Source organism: Orbicella faveolata, unplaced genomic scaffold (genome assembly GCF_042242905.1).
Source record: "Orbicella faveolata isolate gen_17 unplaced genomic scaffold, um_ofav_v1 contig_46, whole genome shotgun sequence".
NCBI lineage: Eukaryota > Metazoa > Cnidaria > Anthozoa > Scleractinia > Merulinidae > Orbicella > Orbicella faveolata.
Window position 1 is genome coordinate 21,415,630 of NW_028301576.1, and position 9,196 is coordinate 21,424,825.

At 41.3% G+C, this 9,196-nt stretch overlaps 1 protein-coding gene across 1 annotated transcript; it reads left to right on the forward strand.

Annotated features, from left to right (window-relative positions):
- The first annotated feature begins 5,331 nt into the window (after positions 1-5,331).
- Positions 5,332-6,066, forward strand: LOC149098861 (52 kDa repressor of the inhibitor of the protein kinase-like). Its single transcript, XM_089276733.1, has 3 exons — positions 5,332-5,412; positions 5,606-5,709; positions 5,832-6,066. Exons 1-3 carry the CDS (start codon positions 5,332-5,334, stop codon positions 6,064-6,066), a joined length of 420 nt encoding a protein of 139 aa, XP_089132859.1.
- Positions 6,067-9,196: the final 3,130 nt, after the last annotated feature.

Sequence of the window (9,196 nt, forward strand, 5' to 3'; positions counted from 1 at the left end):
TACACACGAGTTTACAAAAACAAAAGGTCCATAAAAGTTCAAAATTTCCTGGGGGAACATACCCCCGGAGCCCGTACGTTGGCTTCCCCCTTCGGGCGAACCGGGCCTCACTTTAATTTACGTCGCCAGTTATGCTTTATTAGACGCCTCTGAAAACTTCTGTTAGAACCCTGATCAGATATCGGGAAGACACGGATCAAAAAACTGCACCAAGGCGGCTTCATTAATCTGTAAGTCAGCACCATGATTATAAACAATTATTGGACTGATGAGGTTTTTGTGATATCCAGAATAATCAAGGTCGAAGTAGGGGTTATCAGCCTCAGCCTTCGGCTGATAACCCTTACCTCGACCTTGATTATTCTGGATACCACGAAAACCGAATGTAATAATTGTTTTATTAGACATTGAACGACATTGTTTAACACCTATATTTCGAGTACATTCAGTACTCTTCTTCAGGGTGACTAAAAACCGTTACAAGAATCATAGGCGGATTTAGGGGAGGGGCCGAGGGGGCCGCGGCCCCGCCCCCTTTTTTTCTTGTTTTTTCAAAACGTTTTTGGACGACCCCAACCCTTCTAACCGTCCTCTGAGGGTTGTTATAATTATACAATCAGGTGCCAATTTTATTCAATTTCGGAGCTTTCCCTATTTAAAATATATTTTGAGTTAGCAATTATGATATATTATCAAATATTGAAACAAACGCAACCCAAAAATTAAAATTTGCCCTAATTGTTAACGCCAAATGTAACATGCGTTTCTTTCAGTTTGAAATGACGGGGAACATTGGACACGAATATTGTCACGCCGTGTCCCTTGCTGCACTGTTGAAGGGTGAAATATTTTTCTGATGTTTTCGAGGAAAGCAAAGAAGACACTGCATGTTTACATTTCATCGTGAGCCAGGTGAGTACGTTACTTATTTGACCTAAGTTAAAGGTAATGGTTTCTTTTTTTAGATCTGTATCTGTCTGTTAGCGGGCAACGTTCGAGCTCTGCCTTGGAGACTTTGTTTGGTGATCAACCGCCCCAGCAAAAAGGCAAATGAAGTAAAAATATTAAACTTTAGCTTATATTAAAGCACTCAATGTAATGATTTGTCGAAAAAGGTTTTGCGTACCGTATTTTCTCAATTAAACGCTACCGGCGTTTATTTCAAAATTGGCCTCGTGGCCCCGGCGTTCATTTGAAGCCGGCGTTTAATCGGGGCCCGGCGTTTATTTATGAAGTGCAATATTCTGTCATTTTTTTCAGATTGATTTATTCACCCATCCTCCGAAACCAAGGACAGTTTGTCAACACGAAATGACTTTTCCATTCGGTAAACTGTCCCTGAGTCTTGGAGGATGATTATTGCTAAAAGATACAGCATTATAAACAGCACATGAATGTTACAATCAGGACATGTGGCACTGAACAGAATAAAAATATGTAAAATAAATAGGAGCAAGTATGGATACAAAGTTTTAAGTTCCGTATAAACGGCAATGTCGCCATCGTTCTCCTTGATACTATCAGTTAAGCGTCCGCATTTACGATTTTTAATGTACCTTAATCGTCATAAACAACAAACTCGTTGACTACTTCTTCACAGATGTCTGGCTCTAAATCCGCGAACGGATCGTTTTCATCAACAGGAGCAGCATGTTGCAGTGCAATAAAAAATGCTGCGGCCCTTTCTGTAAACTCCTGCCTTCCATTGCTAAGTGGGCCGTCTGCCTTAAAACAATGGATTTTGTCATCCTCTGATCCGTTTATGGGCAATGAGACAGCACACGCTTCAAAACTCTTCTTGATTATGTCATTTGGGAGGCTTTCCCAGGCCGATAATATTTTCTCGATACAGCTGCGCCGTGAAGGTGCCTTTATTCGACCAGCCGGGGTTACTTCATGCTCTGTTTCGGCCATCCAGTCATTGTACGCTATTTGGCACAGATCCTTAAAAGGCTTGTTCCATGACACGTCGGGAGCCTGGATATATTTTGTGCAGCCACCAGGTACCAACGCTGAATCGACACCAGCCTGCTGAAGGGCTTCTTTTAATCCATTCGTCATCTGGCATTTGTATGTGTGCCAGACAAGAAGTCTCGGAGCAAATGATAGGCGGTCTACAACATACTGCACCCATTCGACCGTCAGGCTTTCATTCATCCATCCATTGGCCGAGGAGCGGATGATGCACTTTCCGGATAAACGTCTGTCTTCATTCATCCTCTTTACATCTCTTTTCCCACCTCTGAAGACGATGAATGGCTTTAGTTTTTGCCCATTTGCCTTGGCCGCTAGGCAAACAGTTACTCTATCTTTTTCATGTTCAGTTGACCTTATGGTGACATTCGATGCCCCAGCCTCATTCACAGTAGTAGAGCTTGGCATATCAAGCCAGATCGGTGTTTCATCCATAGCAATTACGTTTTCCTTTGCATACTCCTTTTCATGAAATTTGCGCCACACGTTAAGAATAAAACTGATGACACGATCAATAAGGTTTCCGGGGTCACGCTGTGCTAGGGAGGTACGTTTGCGCAAAGTTAATCCATGTCTGTCCATAAAGCGAGCTACCCAGCCATTGCTTGCTTTGAAGACTTCTTGGGATATCTCTTTGTTGTTGTCAGAACCAGCGGGGGCATCAGTCTCGTTCAATGACTTAAGCTCATGCCAAATGATCTCTCCTTTCTTGCTAATTGCCCGCCTGGAAACGCGCTGACCTCGTGGCCCTCATATCGTGAATCCACTCGAGCACTCTTTCCTCAAGCTCAGTTGAAAGAGGCTTTCTTCCGCCACCGTTTAGTCTTTTCCTTGGGTTTGCTGCATTCTCAAACTCCGCTTTCTTTTGGCACCATTCTCGGATTCTCTTAGCGTCCACGCGAAATTTTCGTGCGGCGGCTTCCTTGCTGTTGCTTTCTGCATAAGCAATTGCTTCGAGTTTTGTACTTATGCTATAACTGTGTCGTTTCTTTCCCTTTCCACTAGTTGCACCTCTCTGCAGAGGCGATTTCTGATCATTTTCTTGACTTGATCTACTGGGAGATTCAGTGGAATTGTTGATAGTATCGTTGTCCATGATCCTAACAACGATTGAAAAATGTTGACGTGCCGGTACACCAGGACGTAACATGTCGATCAAATTCGATCATCGAAAACGTAGTCGATAAGTCGATAGTACTCGATGTTTGTCGATAATTGTCAATCGGCAAGTTAAATTTGTCGATAAAAGTCGATAATCACAAGATTTTCAACTGATTATCGATTTTATCGACAAAAATGCAGACAAATGTTTCAATCAGCTGCGAAATTCAAGTAACCAAACCAATAATACCTCCAGTGACTTTTTGTTTTATGCCGAGTGTAAACAGCTCTTAAGTAAATGTGTGTGGCAATAAACTTAAATGAAAACCTGAACAGCGAAGTGGTCTGTTATTCATTACAGAATAAAATGTTTAAATTACCTCGAGAAATGATCGATTAACAGTTTCAGCTGAACTAAATCGCGATCTTTTACATAACTCGAACCAAACTAGTTCCCAGGGTCTCTCTAGGCGGGGAGATGAGAGATCCTGGGAATTCGAAGTCGTGCTTCTTCGGGCTGACAGAACGGGTCAAAATTTAGACTAGATGCGGGAAAAAATCGAGGCCAATAAAGTAATTAAGAAGTAAAGTAAAGTAAATTAACATTTTATTCATCAGGGTTTTTACTTAGTTCAACATTTGAAAAATACAAGCTGCTACGACTCTACTCCCTCTCCGCTAGGTTGGCTAAATTCGCCGGGTTTGTATGCCCCTTGCTTCTCCTTGCACCTGTGACTGTTACACCAGTCCGCAACCTACGTATGTCTACGCCATACATCGTTTTTTATATTTCCGATACTTGTCGATTAAAATCGATCAAAATCGATCAAAATCGATCAAAATCAATCATAATCGAACAAAGTCGATAATCACAATAAATTGTGTGATCGACTTTTATCGATTTCCGATATTTGTCCATTGATTAGTATCGACAACGATCGACAATGATCGATTTTTATCGACTATCGAAATAATCGACATGTTACGTCCTGGGTACACTGTTATTTTACACCATGAAGCATGTTAAATGCCAGGTCAAGTTTATGCACGTGTGTGGTCACGCATGTAACGCAACCATCCGCTCTTGTTGCTTTCCTCTGCTAAGACGGCTAAGCTAGCTGGTATTTGGTCTCTATCCTTATTGTAGTAAGACCTTAATATACGTATGGCTACTCAAGAAACCGAGGAAACATTTGAATTTGATTGCTGTGTGCGAGGGTACCACGTTACCGAAAAACACTGGAAAGATATTGCGATCGGTGAAGGTCTTATTGTAAGTCATGAAGAAAACAACAAGTACGATCCGTGTGCGATGGCTGTTTACCGTGTGCATGACCCTGATAATGAGAAGATAAATGTCGGACACATCCAATCGAACTCTCTTCCGCTCTTTGCTTCTTTGTAAAACATGGAGGGAAAATTTCGGCTAAAGTGAGACAGGAAACCTACCGAGCTAGCAACTTGGAACAAGGCGGCCTTGAAGTCCCTATTTCTATTCAATGTGCGATTTCCTCTCAGAAAGGACAACTTATGACAAGATTGAAACAGCTCATAAACAAACGCTGGAGGGATCCTCGCAATGTTAGTGACAGTGAGCACTATAACACACGAAAGAAAGTACGTCATCAGTAATAAGACTTAATGACAACACGAACGCGAACATTTTGTTTTATTTTGTTGTACAGCTACTATTCTTGTTTTGTTAAGCCGGACTTTTCCTTTTGAACGTTTATTAAGATTATCAAAACACCATAGCGTACTAGTATGTCGCAGTATTTAATAAGGGAAAAATCAAATTGTTGGTTCGAACGCAAACAAACGCCAGGGCCTCGAACAAACGCCGGGGCCTCGATTAAACGCCCCCGGCGTTTATTTCAAAATTGGCCTCGTGGACCCGGCGTTTATATGAGGCCGGCGTTTAATCGGGGTCCGGCGCTTAATTGAGAAAATACGGTAAATTGATTTATAATCCTGAGTTAATTTCTCGATAGAAAATTCTGACAGAAACGATTAGAATCATTACAGAAATAACAGTTTGCTGATGATGTTTCAAAAATGGATCACTTGTTTCTATTTGTGCCAGGTGAAAGCGAGTTTTAAAGAGCAAGCTTGATTATCATTCGGTCTTTTTATGATAAGTAACGTTTCCCTTCTAGAACGTTTCACTGTAGGACTCAGCCGTTCGTTACAGGGTTTCACACTGAATGTTATTGAGGCAACAAGCATGTTAACGTTGCGAAGGAACAGCTGAAAGGTATGCGCAAGAATGCTAAAACAACATTTGCAAGTTCTGTGTATGAAAAGATCAAGAAGATGGTTAAGAAGGCAAACGTCAAGGTAAGCATCCCTCGAATTTTTGGTAGGCAGACATTAAGAAACAACACCAAATGCCAGGACGCCAGTCGCCTACTTTCGACGGGCAATATTCCTTCCTTTCCTTGACAACTTGTTGGAGCAAATAAATACCCGCCTTGATGGACGATCAGAAGCGGCATTGGTTGGACTGCTACTGATACCTGCCAACTTACAGCAGCTTAACGAGTCTTCTCAAGAGAAACTTATTCAGCATTATTCCCCTGATCTGCCGTCCCCAAGCAGTGCGTCGCAGGATCTGGAGCTGTGGAAGTGCTTCTGGTATGTTATTCTGCGTTGATACTATACATGGGTTACCAAGTTTATAGTGAAACTGTGATAAGGTGAAAAAACCGATAATACCTTGTCTTGAGATATGTGTTAATTCTTGCTTTTATTTTTAGGAACAACGCTACCGTAAAATTCACGACACTGCAAGAGACATCGGAAGCCTGCAGCTCAAGCCTCTACCCCAATGTCCATACAAGTTTGCGCCTCCTGTTAATCACCCTAGTCACAAGTGCAACTGCTGAACGTAGCAACTCTTCACTGCGCTTTGTGAAGAATGTTTATCGCAGCACCATGGGAGAGGAACGTCTAAATGCACTGTTGCTGTTCTTTATTCACAAAGACCTTTAAATTATAATGCAGTTGTTGACAAGTGCGCCAAACGAAACCAGAGAAAGATGACATTCATCAAACCACTGCATTGATTTATTTCGATTAATACTGGATGTTAAATGGAATGCAGTGACTCTGTTAACAGTTCGCCTACCACTAATACTACGATATTGCTTTGAAAATCGTTTTTATAAAATGCTCTTTAATTCTTTCTTCGGAAACGTTAGCGTTACTTTAATTTGCATCAGGAATACGCCCACATCATGTATGCTGCATCTCCTGAAAAGTGAAGGTTTCATTCGGAGGGAGGGTGGGGGGGGGGGGGGGGGAGGGTGGGGGACTCGGCCCCTCTTTCTGAATTTTCTGGATCCGCCCCTGAGAATCGCATTACAATATTCAAACTGTACAATTCAAAATTGCGTTACTAAGGACACGCGTCTTAAACTATTTTTATCGCGCGCGTGCACCCGCACGTGACTTCTTCACCCGCACGTGACTTCTTTCAAGGTGACAAGGTAGGGGTAGCCTATAACTTTGTTTTGAAATCCAACTAAGGATCAAGTTCATGATACACGACCGAAGTCAACTTAGCGGATGACAATGGAGGATCCACAAGGGATACAGGCTACTTTTAAATTAATGTATACTGTATATGAAAGAACCCCTGACCCTGTACACCCCAAATAATCATATTTTAAAGTGAATAAATGATTGAAAGAAAATTCGCCCTGAGTGGGACATGTCTGCAACACGATGTCAGCTCATTTCTGCTGTTTAATTTGAGTGTGTTACGGTTAAAAATTTTATGAAGTGGGTTAGATTTGGGGAAGTGCTTATCAATAAGTGAAAGGAAGCATTTACCGACGTTTGTTTCCACGTTGTTGCTATATGGTGGATTGAACCACAGGATGTTTCGTTGTCTGTTTATTCGTAGGCGGGGTGTCTGGTTCGGTGTGGCATTGAATGATAGGTTGTAGTGGTATCCGCTTTTGTTAAGCGCTTCTTGATAGACGCCCTTAACGTTATCGAAGCATTCTTTATCAGAGGATATTTCGGAGAGCCTCTTGTTTATGGATTCGGGGATATTTTTCAGGATGGATGGTGGGCACGCAAGTTTCTGCAAAAAATAACATAAAAGCCCCATGCAAAAGAAACCCACTGCACGGCACGTTGGCTCTTGAATGGTTTTCTTTGTTACGAAATGCTTAATTTGCTTTTTTGATCGAAAAACGCGTTTCACGCCGAGAAGCTGAATTCATTTTCATTGCAATTTGAAATAACAACGACTTCTTATTTTAGTGAGGAAAATAAATATTTTAGCGAAAAAACGTTTCCCCCGTGTTTTCTAATTAGACCAGGTGTTTTCCACCAGACCCCGTGTTTTCCACCAGACCACGTGTTTTCCACACCCCGCGTTTTCCACACCCCGGGACCCCGTACCCCAGAATCCCGTACCCCGTACCCCGAAACCCCGGCCCTGCGTTTTCCACCTAGCCATCTTTTCCGGATGATGTTCACTTGTATGTATCCCAAACAATGACCACGCGATTACTTCATTGTAGATTATTTATAATGAACGAAATAAAGGTATTTTCAGCTTAGCTATCAAACAGTTGTGGATGCAACCGAGTCATCAAAGATCCGACAATCATAGAGTGGAGGCGCGTCAGGCTGCTTTGTCCTGGCAGGCTTAACGTATGTCAAGAGGTCTGACTTCTTCCTGAATCGTAGCTTCCCAAACTCGGATAGAGATGGTAGGTACTAGGGTTAGTTTTTGGGCATGAAAAATTCACCAAGGTTTCCACTTCGATATGCTGGGTGGCTATCTATGTACAGACGGATTTTTCTTGATGGCATTGTTAATTTTTTGTTTGAAATGGAATTTTATTTACAGGACAAACACTTACACTTCTTACAATACTAACAGTATACTTATATTTACATTTACACTGTACTTGCTACTTACACTTCTTATACTTACACTATTTATGCATGCACTACTTACAATACATATATTACAATATACAATCACTTAATTAAATTACAGTTGGCTTATTTGCATGTTTTTATTATTATTATTATTATTATTATTATTAGATTTTACAATGCATTACTTACAACGTAACATACATTACACAAATTAACAACGACAAATTACACACACACATCACGTTTTTTTGTTACGTAAAAAGGTAATGGTATTATTAATAGACACAATTCTATTTTCGATCATTGTATTTATAATCACAAAATTCTTGTCCCGATTCTGCCCCGTACTCTAGATAGACTTCAGTGCGCGGTTACAACACCTGATGCACAGTCTCCATTTCCAATGTTCACAAGCTCTTCTACGTTGTCCCCTCGATAAAATATTCCTATAATGTATTCATCACGTGTCTGCCATTTTAAGCACCTGTATCTGGAATATCTTCTGTGCAGAAATGCCACTTTAATGGTGTTTTAACGACTTGTCAGCATGGGGTCATTTTCAGCGAGGTACCGTGCTTGAACAAACAAACAAACAAACAAATAAACAAACAAACAAAACCAGACACCCTGCGCCAGAAACCATTCGTCTTTAAAAACCGTTGGGCGTGCGATTTGGCCCAGTGCACCACTAGAACCTTTGACGATGGCATTATTTTGCTCATGTGCCTGCTCAATTGCTATACAGGAAAATGCCTTCTCTGTCTTCTTAACAATCCAGTAATTCTGCTTGTCTTCTTTGACTGTTCATCATGCCCCTGATTTGCACAGTGGAAGCCATCATGCACAATTGGATTGGTTCAAGGAGTACCATAGAACAAAGGTTTCAAGTGTTTTACCATAGAATGAAAATATAATTCACGAAGAGATCTGATGAAAATATGGGTATGTGAGGACTTCCAACCTGAGAATTATGTTCCAAAAATGGAAAGCGGCCGGGCGCTTTTCACCTGTAGACGACTTCCTTCATTCAAAAAAACTCTATGCATTCACCAAGACTGTGGAAAAAAAACTCTCTTGGAGCTTCTGGGGAGCTAAAACAATTACTGATACAGCAGCAAAACTTGTTTACAGATGACTCTTTTGACGTCAAACCAAAACTGATCTTCTACAGGATTCCCTTATTTGGCACCTTTTGCAAACTTTTCTGTGCATGGCAACG

What these genes read in the sequence shown, in the direction of transcription:
- LOC149098861 (XM_089276733.1), top strand. Translation starts at nt 5,332, where the DNA reads ATGCGCAAGAATGCTAAAACAACATTTGCAAGTTCTGTGTATGAAAAG. An exon ending in TTAAGAAGGCAAACGTCAAG is followed by an intron (nt 5,413 to 5,605) that starts GTAAGCATCCCT and finishes GCCAACTTACAG; the next exon opens with CAGCTTAACGAGTCTTCTCA. An exon ending in GAGCTGTGGAAGTGCTTCTG is followed by an intron (nt 5,710 to 5,831) that starts GTATGTTATTCT and finishes TTTTATTTTTAG; the next exon opens with GAACAACGCTACCGTAAAAT.